The 14,973-nt window shown below is 39.0% G+C and overlaps 1 protein-coding gene across 1 annotated transcript; it reads left to right on the top strand.

Annotated features, from left to right (window-relative positions):
- The first annotated feature begins 3,959 nt into the window (after window positions 1-3,959).
- Window positions 3,960-5,344, top strand: LOC104101272 (zinc-finger homeodomain protein 4-like). Its single transcript, XM_009608722.4, has one exon. The coding sequence runs from the start codon at window positions 4,302-4,304 to the stop codon at window positions 5,085-5,087; it is 786 nt and encodes a 261-aa protein (XP_009607017.1). The 5' UTR covers window positions 3,960-4,301; the 3' UTR covers window positions 5,088-5,344.
- The last annotated feature ends 9,629 nt before the right edge of the window (window positions 5,345-14,973 follow it).

Below are 14,973 nucleotides of genomic sequence, written 5' to 3'. Positions count from 1 at the left end.
AGCTACTAGTGTCTCTCCTTATATTTTTCATTCTGTCTATTTTTATTTCAGACAGTATTTGAGGTTTTGTATAATCTACTATATGCTCATACACTTGTGACACCAGGTCTTGGCACACATTGGTAGAATTTGATGTTTTATTATCTTTCTTGGTTTTAAATTTTGTCAATATATGCTTAATTTATTAAGTTGGCTTGCCTAATTGTAGTGTTGGGCGCCATCACGACCTATAGGTAAAATTGGGTCGTGACACTACCCCTCGCCACATCCCTGATCCCACCCTCACCCACTCCAACCTCGCCCAATACCCACCCTAAATAGAACTATTCTTTTCATGATGTAGTAAAAGTATTTTCTTTCATTTCAACAAAACAAGTACTTACTTTTCATGAAGTAGAAAAAGTATTTCTTTTATTTCAATAAACTAAGTATTATAAATTCCCAACAAAATGTGTACTTTCTTTTCATGATATAGAAAAAGTATTTTCTTTCATTTCAACAAACTAAGTATTTTCTTTTTCCTGATGTAAAAAAAATATTTTCTTTCATTTTAATAAAATGAGTAATTTCTTTTCATGATGTAGAAAAAGTATTTTCTTTCATTTCAACAAACTGAATATTTATTTTTTTTTATGTAAAAAAATATTTTATTTAATTCAACAAAATGAGTAATTTCCTTTATGTTGTAGAAAGGATACTTTTTTCAATAAAATAAAGTATTTTCTTTTTAGTTATCGAACTCAAATTTTAACATTATTCTTGTGTGAAAAAGTAAAGTAGCACATTAGTTCCTTGGGGTTTGTGTGAATTTTGAAAAGAATAATTAAATTCTTGAAGAAAACAAAGTTGGGGGGTTTGGGGAGGGGGGAGTACAGGAAACATGAGAATTTTGGGAAAGGTGTGTTGAGGAGAGTAGCATAGAAAATTATTTTTCTAAAAATATTTTATATTCTCTAATCAAACACTAGAAAATATTTTTCGAAAAGATTTTCACTCACCAACCAAACAAGGGAAAATAAGTGACAAAACCACTCACTTTCCATGAAAATATTTTCTAGTGAAAAATATTTTTCTTCATACCAAACACACCCCAAATGTCAATGTCTTTCGAGCGCTGCTACCTAATTATGTTTCCATTTTTTTCTCGATATCTTACAGGAATGTACCAAAGAAAGACACTATTTACCAACAACTAACCATTTTAGTCATGCTACAAAAAAAGCTAAAATAATTAACAATGATATACAATATTCAAAAAATATAGGCAAAAGAAGATTGTTTTCCAATAGGTATTGTTGCGATTCATTAAAAACACATAGATGGGGCAATATGTAAAATTTTTCGAAGTTTAAAAAGCGAGTTAGACTAGTTTGAAGTCAAAATTCATTACTAATGATATAAAATATTAAAAAATAGGGGGAAGGATTCTTTTTTTCAATGGGTATGGAATTCGTTGAAAATATGTAGATGAGGCAATATACAAAACTTGAGCAAGATTGGAGGTGATTCGAACTGATTTGTATCAAAACTCGTAGTTAAAATCAAGTTTAAAAGATTATTTTGCGACACATGTATCACGTATGTATCCCATACACATGTATACATGGATATACATGTGATACACATATGATACATATGTGATACACAAATAATACACTATGTGATACATGTTTACCCGTAAAATAATACAGTTGAATTTGTTATGTGGTTTAGAGGCACGTGAATTAAATTGTTCCAAGAAAATAAAATGATAAAGGAAAAAATTGAATAAAGTAAGAAATAATTGAAGAAGAGGCGAGCCTGTGTCTCGAATTATGATTTTCGGTAGCTAGAACAATATCAAGAACAAAGTACTTGGCAAAGTAATATTAACAGAATAAGAGAATAAGTTTAGCCTTTTTTCATACAAGTATTTCACGCCCTTCCATGAATACAAATTTCTCTATCTATAGCTAAATTAGGGAAAAAAAGATCCCCAAATCAAGCTGTTCTTTAAAGTGAATAAAGACCATTATTGATAGCCGCATAATAGTTGAGTGTAAATACTAAGGTTTTTTGTAACAGTTGCTCCTTTAATGATGTTTTCTTCAATCGGTATCTTGCTTTTAAATTCTTTTCTCCGATTGTGATGTCACCAGGAATCATATAACACTGGCCACATACTTAGATCTGGTATCAGTTATTTGCTCACTCATCTCCTACGTGTCTTTACTGCCATGTATTCAATTGACGAAAATCCACTTGTCATCTACTAATTTTACCCAATACAATATACATATCATCTTTTTCCATATTCATCTTCTACTTCAAAATTTCAATTCAAACTACCTCAAAGCTCCACCAAATCATCCCAAAACTGAGATTCAAACTCTTTAAGATGTACCAAATCCATTCTAATAATACTCACTCAAAAGAAAGCAAATATTAACTATTTTTTGCTACAAATATCTAATTGGCTAATATTGGTAGCATTTGGATAATATTAGTAATATTTTATGAATTATCAATTTTTGTAATAGGGTACTTATAGGCGGACATAGCTGGTAATTTCCCTTTTTTTCTCTCCCTTTGTGATTTTGTAAGAAGACATGTCTTAGTTCTGTCATTTATGTCCATTGACACTAATATATTGATTATTTATAGAAAAAATGATTCTTATTTTTGTTGTTATTTTTAGGGCAAGTGCTTTGATATTTCAAGTTTACCGCAAAGTAAAAAGTCATGGGAAAATTTGATGTGCAATTTTGAGGTAAACGACATGTGCTCCAACAGCTCTTGCTTGCCCTAATATAGCATTGCAGTCTTGCAGATCCATGTGCTTCTTGCACCATTCAACTCATTGCATTGCCTCAAAAATAATTTTTTCGTCCAACTAAGCGTTTGTTTGAGTCTTTTGCAAACTCAGTTTTTAACTTTATTTTGGAGAAGTACTACTACTTTTTTAAGGAAAAAAAAATCAAAAACTCAAATTTTCAAATCTTTCAAAGTCTTCCTTCAAGTTCAAAAATGTCCAAGTTTTAAATATATAATATAAAAACCTATAATCAAATCCCACTAAGACTTCTTTGCAACTAAACCTTGAGATTACTATTTGCTAGAGAGTTTATTTAGCTAATATTATTTGAAGGTCATTTCTTTTCTTTGTAAAGAATTCTTTTATGGGAACACTCTTTGTCCCTCCATCCTCTATATCTGTCTTCCAAATTCTGACACACTGCTCTCTATATGGCGTAAACATGGTGCCTGATAGTGCAAGCAAAGCAAGCAACCTACTCTCTCTTTTTTTTTTTTAATTTCAAACAAAAAAATGAATAACACAATAATAATAATTATTAATCTTTTCATACTATCCTCTTTGCCTTTAGGAAAAAAATAAAAAACTTTTTCCCCCCTCTCTCTCCTCTAGTCTTTTTGGCTTTAATGCTTCACTAGCAAAAGCCATCTGCAAAACTCTCTTCTGTTTTTCTGTCCATGCCATCCCCTCTCCCTTTTTCGTCCCATCTTCTTCACTTGTTCTTAGTACAATATTTAACTCCAATAAACTCCATTTCCTAAGCAAAATAAATGCAGTTTCTTTATTTTTATATTTATGGAAGCTGCTGTTTTAAGTTCCATATTTATCTAAGAGCTAAAGAAGCTTAATTACTTGAGCTAAAGTTCATTTTATTCTTTGAAAAATATACCTAGCTGGTGATTTAGTAGTTTTCTTTTCTTGTCCATTGACTTTTTTTCCTCCTTCAATGCAGCTCTAAGTTCTAACTTCAACCGTTGTTGTCTTTTCAGGAGAACTGTTTGCAAGTTTGGTAGACCATTTCTCTCGCTATGTTTCCTTTTCAAGCTATAGAGATAGAAAACTGTTTATTTTTTCATATTTTGGCTTATTCTTAAGGGTAGTTCCTGTTCATCTTGACATCTGAAAGTTTCACTTTTTTTATCTGCTCTTTCTGTTTAGGTCCAAAGTTAAAGAATTCAGACACCATAACATAAGAAAATTTCACATCAAAATAATAGTGCCAAAGCGTTCTTCATCTACATAATGAATTAGCCACCATTTCTTTAGAGATTGTAAAAGAAAGTAGAGTATGTGGAGTCAAGAATGCAATATTGTTTCCTAGTTATGAGCTTGTTGTTTTAAAGAGATCTTTTTTCCTTTTTTTTTTCCTTCTCAAGTCAGCCACCACTTTTAATTTAATCATTTAGTCTAGCTAGCTTCTAATCTACTATCCCTTGTCCTGTTTCTTCCTCTCTTTTTCTGTCTCCAAACAAAAACAAGAATACTAAAGAAATTTGAGAGGTTAGAAATGGAAGTTCCAAATGAAGAAGGAGAAATGGCAATGCCAATTAACAGCACATATGGGCATGAGCACATGATCTATCATGACACTGCACCACAAAATAATCACATAATAACACCCCCACAAATAGTAACTTCCAAAAATGGACCCCCAATTTCCACTAGTACCCTTGAAACCTCAGATAATGTAGTACCTTACAAGAAAATGGTGAAGTATAAGGAATGCCTCAAGAACCATGCAGCAGCTATGGGTGGAAATGCAACTGATGGATGTGGAGAATTCATGCCTAGTGGTGAAGAAGGTACTTTTGAATTCCTCACTTGCTCTGTTTGCAATTGCCACAGAAATTTCCATAGAAAAGAAACAGAAGGTGAGCTCATAAGAAAAGTTTATGTGGGACATCCTCATAAAGCATTTGTGTACGCTGCTTCTAGAGCAGCACCACATCAGATGATAATGTCTTATAATAACCATTTGGGATCATTTCCTTATATTGAGCAAGAAGATGGTATAATAAATGGTGGTTGTGGGGTTATGGCTAGGCCACTTAACTATCAACAATTGGTGAAGAAGAGATTCAGGACAAAGTTTAGTCAAGAACAAAAGGAGAAAATGCTCAACTTTGCTGAGAAAATTGGATGGAAGATGCAAAAGCAAGAGGACGCTATGGTTCAACAGTTTTGTCAAGAAGTTGGAGTTAAAAGAAGAGTACTTAAGGTTTGGATGCACAACAATAAGCACAGTCTTGCAAAGAAAAACTCCAATGACATTAATCTTCAAAGTCAAATTTGAACTACTTCGATCTGTTACCTCTAGTAGACAGTATTTAACTTAATTTCTTCTTTTATTTCCTCTACTGTTTTGCCTTTTTGGTATCTTCTTGAACTTCACTTCTCTTTGGTCCATTGTTACAATTAGCTTGATATTTTAACAAAATAATATTTGGGTATGCAATGTAAGGTCGGATTTTGTTTAACTTATCTGTAGTAATCAGTTTATACATAGAAAAGATTATTTAAAAAGATCTTTTCTGATGGATATTTACTTTATTATTACTATACCCTATGTCCCAATTTATGTGCTATATTTTGCTTCTCATGATTCAAATTATGTGAACTTTGATTATTATTTTAAGATATATTTTTCATCAAATTGACACGAGAAGAATTGTAATTATAGTACTTCTGTAGTTTTTAAATATCTAAATTTTTAATTTTAATATATGAGTTAATTTAATTTAATTTAATTTTAAAGATTAATTAATTAACTCTCGATAAACGAAAAGCAGTTGAGTACCACATAAATCGGGGCCGAGGGAGTACTTATTAGCAATGGGTGCTTCTAGTTTAGAAAGGAGCATGAGTCAAACACTATGTTACCCTTCAGTCTTATGATTATGTCTGTTAATGTTTCTGTAGATCCCCGAAATATAATTTATTAACCTCAATAATAGAAGTACATCTTATTTAATTGTAAGAAGATAATATCCTCCCCTAACTTTTTTATTTTTGTCAAAAACAAAATGTAGAAACTCGGTTAACTAGATGACCCTCTCTCTCTAAATACACTAATTTCCTCTCATAATTATTTTCCCTTTTTCATGATCCAGATCGAATATCTCTAAGCTAGTACGTAAGATTGCAACGACAAACATATCACAGGAAAATATCCACTTAGACCATAACTAGAATGGTTCTTGTTTACAAGCAATCAATTCCTTTTTCTATTAGGATTACTACATTGTTTAGATTTTTTTTCTGAAAACCAGTGGCTTTTGGTCGGCTTGCACACCAAATGTTGTTGCTGACTTTTTAACCTGGAGATTTTTATTTTGTTATGCGGAAACTTTTGAGATATATTGTTTCACCAACATTTTCCTCCAACCAAATAGAAGAAAATAATATAAGAAAAAGTTTAGTTAGCAGGATTAACATTCTGTAATGGATTGGAACAATTAAGCAATTACCTAAGCAATTGAGTAACAGAAAAGAGAACAAAAGCACTCTTTTATTCAATATCAATGGAAGCTGTTACACCATTGTTACAAGTATTCTTCATAATCTGAGAAAGAAGAAGGAGAAGAACGGAATTAGGAGAATAGAAGAGAAGATTCGAGAAGAGAGAGAACAGAGAAGTGAAAGAAATGGTTGTTAGAAGTGTAACTGAATTACCAGTAAATTGCCCAACTTGCTTCACCTAGCTCCTATAGGGCTTGGGCTTCATAAGTGGCCGGTGAACATTAGGCCTCAACACTTTGGCCCAGTTCTATACTCTGTTAGCCCCATGCCTTTAACCCAATGCCAACTAAATGTAATTCGAGGAAAAATCATGGAAATTTTACCTCCTATATCAAAACTTTACACCCTATTTATTATAAATAAAAAGCCTTTTAAAATATTATTGTATATAGCTATCTTTTAGTTTTTATAGCAAAATATGTATTAATGGTCACTCCCTACGGTTAAGCCATAAAATACGGTGTCTAATATTTTTCTCTCACATTCTTTCAGTTTATTCTCTCACTAAATTACCGCACAGTTCTCTCTCCACAAAATTCTTAATTCTCTCTCCACGTTCTCTCTCTCACAGCATTGTCCTCCCCATTGTTGAAGCACGATTCACCTTTATCAGCGCCATTGTCTTCCTCAATTTTCAATTTTTTTTGCTCCAAAAAGTTGTGGTAAGTGTTAAATTTTTTAGCTTTTGCCCAGTTAAAGCTTCTTCCTTTTCTCTTTAATATTGTTTTCTTTAAATATTCACCATTGTTTAATTTTCACAAGAAAACTTAAAATTTCCTCTTTAATGGTTGATTCAATAACCCAAAAGAGGGTTACCAGAGGTATACCCACCAAAGGATTTGCAAATCACTCAAGCAGAACCAGCATTTGAAGGTTCATTAGTGTAATGACCCGACCGGTCGTTTTGAGAGTTAGAGCCCCGAACCTCTATTAACAGCTTTCCCCATATCTATTTCTGCTATTGTGACTTGCCGGGATGATTGGTTTTGAGTTTCGGAGTGTTTTGGGACACTTAGTCCCTAAATGAGAGCTTAAGCCTTAGGATTTGGACCGTAGTTGGAACTGTGTGAAGACGACTCCAGAATGGAATTCTGTCAGTTCCATTAGCTCCGTTAGGTGATTTTGGGTTTAGAGGCTTGTCCGGATTGTGTTTTGGAGGTCCGTAGCTCATTTAGGCTTGAAATGGCGAAAGTCGAATTTTTGAAGTTTTGGGCCGGTAGTGAAATTTTTTATATCGGGGTCATTTTCCGATTTTGAAAGTTGGAGTAGGCCGTAATATTTATTATGACTTGTGCACTAAATTTGAGGTCAATCGGATGTGATTTGATAGGTTTCGGCATCGGTTGTAGAATTTTGAAGTTTCAAGTTCCTTAAGTTTGAATTGGAGGGTGATTCGTGATTTTAGCATTGTTTGATGTGATTTGAGAGCTCGACTAAGTTCGTATGGTATTTTAGGATTGGTTGGTATGTCTGGTCGAGGTCTCGGGGGCCTCGGGTGAGTTTCGGACGCCAAACGGATCGATCTTTGGACTTAGGAGGTTGCTGAAGTTTTCTCGTGTCTGAGTTCTGGTTTCCTTATACGCGATCGCGTGGGGTGATCCGCGATTGTGTAGGCTTAGCTGGGCAGAGGATGGAATTGTTCTTCGCGTTCGTGGACATGGGCATGTGAACGCGTAGTGATGTGAGGTGGTGGTTCGCGAACGCAGAGACAAGGTCGCGATCGCGTAGGGTTAAGTGTACCAAAGCTGGACCACGCGCTTTGCTCATCACGAACGTGTGCGGATGTTCGCGATCGCGTGAGTAGGGGAGCCAGAGCATCACATTCGCGTGGTGTTTTATGCGATCTCGTAGAGTAATTTCTGGGGCAGCAAAGTTGTTCTTCGCGATCGCGAGGCTATTTCCGCGATCGCGATTAAGGAATCGCTGGGCAGTGTTAAAGTTTCCAAAAAATGGGGGTTTTGCCATTTTACCAAAAACTTGAGATAGGGAGCTCGGATTTAGACGAGATTTTGAGGGATGTTCAAATATATCGTTTGGGTAATGATTCTTAACTCCTTTTTGGTTATATCCCACTAATCTATCATTAATTTTCTCTTTAATTTCGGATTTTAGGGTTGAAATTGGGAAACATTTGGAAGAACTTTTTCAACAAAGATTTCGAGTTTTGAAGGGGATTTGTGGTCGGATTTGGGTAAATTTTATATGGTTAGACTCGTGAGTGAAAGGGTGTTCGTATTTTGTGACTCTTACCCGATTCTGAGACGTGGGATCCACGAGCGATTTTTGATTTAATTTCGAAATTTTCGTTAAAATATTGATTTCGTTAATTAGATGAGTCTATTATTGTTGTATTTATGATATGTAATTGCTTTTGGCTAGATTTGGGCCATTTAGAGCCGGATATTCGTGAGAAAGGCATTGTGACCGATTGATTGAGCTTGGTTCGAGGTAAGTGACTTGCCTAACTTTGTGTGGGGGAAATCCCCTTAAGATTTGGAACTATTGTGATATGTGAGCGCCGTGTACGTGAGGTGACGAGTACGTACACGGGCTAGTTGTGGTAAAACCCGATTTTCTTACTGGACAACAACATGTTTTCCTGTTATTTTGAGTTATACAATTTTAATGAGTACTAATCTATTTTCATTCTTAATTGAGTTATTCCAATATGTATAGCTATCATGTTTAGTCTAATACAACAAGTCTACGTGTCTTGACCGATTGATTGAGCTTGGTTCGAGGTAAGTGGCTTGCCTAACTTTGTGTAGGGGAAATCCCCTTAAGATTTGGAACTATTATTATATGTGAGCACCGTGTACTTGAGATGACGAGTATGTACACGGGCTAGTAGTGATAAAACCCGATTTTCTTACTTGACATCAACATGTTTTCCTGTTATTTTGAGTTATACCATTTTAATGAGTACTAATCTATTTTCATTCTTAATTGAGTTATTCCAATATGTGTAGCTATCATGTTTAGTCTAATACAATATGTCTACGTGTCTTAATTATTTATGTGAATTTTGTGCAACATGCTTAGTAAATTTCCTGCTTCTTCCCTGACTGGTACTTAGTCTAAATCGTAAGAATTTCGTGATGTAGTTGTATTTATATCATTCGCGCTGCATATTTACGTTAGGACTACGGAACGGTATTTCGGGAGATCCCCCTATACTGCAAATTTACTTTGGGACTACGGAACGGTATTTCGGGAGATCCCCATGTACTGCATATTTACTTTGGGACTACGAAACGGTATTCCGGGAGATTCCCCTGTACTACATATTTACTTTGGGACTACGTAACGGTATTCCGGGAGATCCTCCACTGTCTTGCATATTTACTTTGGGACTACGGAATGGTATTCCGGGAGATCCCCCTGCACATTTACATTTGGGACTACGAGACGGTATCTCGGGAGATCCCCTGTTGTGTTTTTGTGTACTGGGTTGTTACCTTCTATGATTTTATTGTTGTTAAATTTCAGCCTTTATTTTATTGCGGTATTACACTCTATATTGTTTTTATTATATTTTTACTAGTAGGGCCCTGACCTGACCTCGTCACTACTCGATCGAGGTTAGACTTGGTACTTACTAGGTACCGATTGTGGTGTACTCATGCTACTCTATGCACATGTTTTTCGTGTGCAGATCTATGTGCACCTTATCAGCCACACTATCAGTGAGCCGGGACAGCTTTGGAGACTTCAAGGTATATCTACCGCGTCCGCAGACCTCGGAGTCCCCTTCTACTCTTTCTCATGTCCATTATCTTCTGTATTTTTTCTTGCTAGACTTTGATGTATAGAGACACTAGATTTTTCCTTCTGTAGTTTGTGATTCATGATGTTCTGGATTTTGGATTTGTTGTTTATTTTTGAATAGTTGGTTAATTTTATATTTTTATTTCATTATTTTGCAAAATGTTAGGCTTACCTAGTTGTAGAGACTAGGTGCCGTCATGGCGTCACACGGAGGGGAAATTAGGTCGTGACAAGTTGGTATCAGAGCCCTAGGTTCATAGGTGTCGTGAGTCACAAACCGGTTTAGTAGAGTCTCACGGATCGGTACAGAGACGTCTGTACTTATCTTCGGGAGACAATAAAACTGTTAGGAAAATTTCACTACTTTGATTCCTTGTCATGCGAAAAATTTATTAACTTCAAAGATTATAAACTTTTGTATTCTATTCTCTCACAGATGGTGAGGACATGTACAAGCGGATCTGATGACCAGGCACCCGCGCCCCCTGCTAGAGCCGCAAGAGGTCGGGGCCGGGGTAGAGACCGAGGACGTCCACGTGGTGCATCCAGAGCACCCGCACGAGCTGCTACAGAGGAGCCCCCAATAGCTCAAGCTGAAGGGCAGACACCTGAGATACCTGTTCCTGCACCAGCCTTCCAGGAGAATCTAGCCTAGTTTCTGAGCATGTTCAGCACCTTAGCTCAGGCTGGATTGATTCCGCTTGCTCCTGCCATATCTCAGGCCGGGGGAGGAGCACAGACTCCCGTCGCCGGTGCTCCAGAGCAGCGGGTTTAGGTCGACCAGGTTCCAGAGATTGTACCAATGCAGCCGGTAGCTCCAGCTCAGCCCGAGGTTAGGGAAACAGCTTCTGAGGCAGAGCAGCTCAGACTTGAGAGGTACAAGAAGTACCACCCACCTACTTTCAGTGGATTGGCTACAGATGATGCTCAGGGTTTTCTGGAAGAGTGTCATCGTATTCTTCGTACTATGGGCGTAGCAGAGACGAGCGGGGTTTCTTTTACCATATTCCAGCTTAGAGGAGCAGCCTATCAGTGGTGGCGTGCTTATGAGTTGAGTATTCCGGCTAAGGCAACTTCACTTACATGGACTCAATTCTCGGACATGTTTTTGAGAGAGTATGTCCTTCAGAGCCTCAGTAACTCATGGCGCGCGGAGTTTGAGCAGCTGCGCCAGGGTGCTATAACTGTGTCAGAGTATGCAGTTCACTTCAGTGATTTGGCCCGACATGCACCGGCCTTAGTTGCCACAGTTCGAGAGAGGGTTCGACGATCTATTGAGGGTTTCCATCCCAGCATCTGGAGTAGTATGGCCAGGGAATTGGAGACGGATATTTCTTATCAGCAGGTTATGGATATTGCCAGGAGGTTCGAGGGCATGTTTGCCCGGGATAGATAGGAGAGGGAGGCCAAGAGGTCTCGAGAGGCTGGTTATTATTCGGGAGCTCGTTCCCCAGCAGCTCACCATGGTAGGGGTTATGTGAGCCGCCACGTGCATTCAGCTCTTCCAGCCTCCAGTGGTGTTCCAGCTCCTTCTAGACCCCGGGAGCCTTATTATGCACTGCCAGTATCTAGTGTGCCTCCTGCACGGGGTGATCCTAGCGGCCAGTCCAGCAGACCTGGCCTGAGCCAGTCATAGCAGCCACGCCCTCCCAGAGCTTGTTTTGAGTGTGGCGACACTCGCCACATGGTGAGGGATTGCCCCATGATTAGGAGGGGTGCACCTCCACAGACTTTTCAGCCACAGCGTACTCCTCCGGGTCCTCAGGCTATGATTACAGCACCAACTCCCACTCCACCTTCTCAACCAGCTCGAGGTGGAGGTCAGGGAGGTATAGGTCGCTCTAGAGGGGGAGGCCAGGCCAGATATTATGCACTTCCTGCTCGTACAGAGGCAGTTGCTTCTGATTCTGTCATTACAGGTATTGTTCCAGTCTGTCATAGAGATGCGTCGATATTATTTGACCCAGGCTCTACATATTCTTATGTGTCCTCTTATTTTGTCCCGTATTTGGGCGTATCTCGGGATTCTTTGAGTTCCCCTATTTATGTATCTACTCCTGTGGGAGATTCTCTTGTTGTGGACCGCGTGTATCGGTCGTATTTGATTGCTCTTAGTGGTTTTGAGACCAGAGCCAATTTATTATTGCTCAGTGTGGTGGACTTTGATATTATTTTGGGCATGGACTGGTTGTCACCCCATTATGCTATTCTTGATTGTCACGCTAAAACCGTGACGCTGGCTATGCCAGGTTTACCACGATTAGAGTGGAGAGGTACCTTAGAGTATACTCCCAGCAGAGTTATTTCTTTTCTTAAAGCTCAACGAATGGTTGAGAAGGGGTGTGACGCGTATCTAGCTTATGTGAGAGATGTCAGTATTGATACCCCTACAGTTGAGTCAGTTCCAGTAGTGAGGGACTTTCCAGATGTGTTTCCAGCTGATCTTTCGAGCATGCCACCCGACAGAGATATTGATGTTGGCATTGATTTGTTGCCGGGCACTCAGCCCATCTCTATTCCTCCATATCGTATGGCTCCTCCCGAATTGAAGGAGTTAAAAGAGCAGTTACAAGAATTGCTTGATAAAGGCTTCATTCGGCCCAGTGTGTCACCTTGGGGTGCTCCTGTCTTATTTGTGAAGAAGAAGGATGGCTCTATGCGGATGTGTATTGATTACCGCCAGTTGAACAAAGTCACAGTGAAGAACATGTAGTCATTTCCTCGTATTGATGACTTATTTGATCAGTTATAGGGTGCCACAGTGTTTTCCAAGATTGACTTACGTTTAGGTTATCATCAGTTGAAGTTTCGGGAGTCGGATATCCCGAAGACTGCTTTCAGGACCAGATTTGGTCACTATGAGTTTCTTGTTATGTCTTTTGGGCTGACCAATGCCCCAGCAGCTTTTATGCACTTGATGCATAGTGTGTTCCGACCTTATATTAACTCATTCATCATTGTGTTTATTGACGACATTCTGGTATACTCCCGAAGTCGGGAGGATGTTGAGCAGCACCTGAGGACTGTATTTCAGACCTTGAGAGAAAAGAAGTTATATGCAAAATTTTCAAAGTGTGAGATTTGGCTAGACTCAGTGGCATTCTTGGGTCATATATTATCGAGTGAGGGGATTCAGGTGGATCCGAAGAAGATTGAAGTAGTGCAGAGTTGGCCCAGGCCGTCCTCATCTACAGAGATCTGGATTTTTCTTGGTTTGGCAGGGTATTACCGTCGCTTTGTAGAGGGATTCTCATCTATTGCAGCACCTATGACCAGGCTGACCCAGAAGGGTGCTCCGTTCAGGTGGACAGAGGAATGTGAGGAGAGCTTTCAGAAGCTCAAGACAATTTTGACTACAGCCCAAGTATTGGTATTACCTACAGGTTCGGGATCTTATATTGTATATTGTGATGCATCGCGGATTGGTCTCGGTGCGGTGTTGATACAGGACGGTAGGGTGATTGCTTACACGTCCAGACAGTTGAAGGTGCACGAAAAGAACTATCATGTCCACGACCTTGAGTTAGAAGCTATTGTTCATGCCTTGAAGATATGGCGACATTATTTGTACGGTGTTCCTTGTGAGATTTACACGGATCCTCGGAGTTTGCAGCATTTGTTGAAGCAGAAAGATCTTAACTTACGACAGCGGAGGTGGTTGGAGTTGCTTAAGGATTATGATATCACTTTTTTGTACCACCCCTGGGAAGGCCAATGTGGTGGCAGATGCTTTGAGTCGCCGAGCAAAGAGTTTGGGGAGTTTAGCATATCTACCAGCAGCAGAGAGGCCATTGGCGTTGGATGTTCAGGCCTTAGCCAGCCAGTTTATGAGATTGGATATATCTGAGCCGAGTCAGGTATTGGCTTGTGTGGTCTCTCGGTCTTCTCTTTATGATCGTATGAGGGAACGTTAGTATGATGACCCCCATTTGCTTGTCCTTAAGGACACGGTCCAGCACGGTGATGCTAAGTAGGTCACTATTAGAGATGATGGTGCATTGAGGATGCAGGGCAGGCTATGTGTTCCCAATGTAGATGGTTTGCATGAGTTGATTCTTCAGGAGACTCACAGCTCGCGGTACTCCATTTATCCGGGTGCCGCGAAGATGTATCAGGACCTGAGGCAACATTATTGGTGGAGGAGGATGAAGAAAGACATAGTAGAGTATGTGGCTAAATGTCTAAATTGTCAGCAGGTGAAGTATGAGCATCAGCGACCGGGTGGGTTGCTTCAGAAGATAGAGATTCCGGAGTGGAAATGGGAGCGGATCACTATGGACTTCGTTTTTAGTCTCCCACGGACTCAGCAGAAGTTTGATGCAGTTTGGGTGATTGTGGATAGGCTGACCAAGTCGGCTCATTTCATTCCTGTGATGACTACCTATTCTTCCGAACAGCTAGCTCGAATCTATATCCGTGAGATCGTCAGGCTTCACGGCGTATCAGTATCTATTATCTCTGATCGGGGTACGTAGTTTACATCACGGTTCTGGAGAGCTGTACAGCATGAGTTGGGTACTAGGGTTGAGTTGAGCACATTATTTCACCCTCAGAAAGACGGGCAGTCCGAGCGCACTATTCAGATATTAGAGGATATGCGTCGTGCCTGTGTGATAGATTTTGGGGGTGCTTGGGACCAGTTCTTGCCACTTGCGGAGTTTGCTTACAACAATAGTTATCAGTCCAGCATTCAGATGGCACCATATGAAGCTCTGTACGGTAGGCGGTGTCGGTCCCCAGTGGGTTGGTTCGAGCCCCGCAAGGCCAGATTATTGGGTACGGACTTGGTTCAGGATGCCTTGGAAAAGGTGAAGGTGATTCAGGATAGACTTCGCATAGCCTAGTACAGACAGAAGAGTTATACGGACCAGAAGGTTCGCGATGTGGCATTC

Source organism: Nicotiana tomentosiformis, chromosome 7 (genome assembly GCF_000390325.3).
Source record: "Nicotiana tomentosiformis chromosome 7, ASM39032v3, whole genome shotgun sequence".
NCBI lineage: Eukaryota > Viridiplantae > Streptophyta > Magnoliopsida > Solanales > Solanaceae > Nicotiana > Nicotiana tomentosiformis.
The sequence above is the reverse complement of the archived record's forward strand: the minus strand, read 5'-3'. Positions and strand labels throughout refer to the sequence as shown.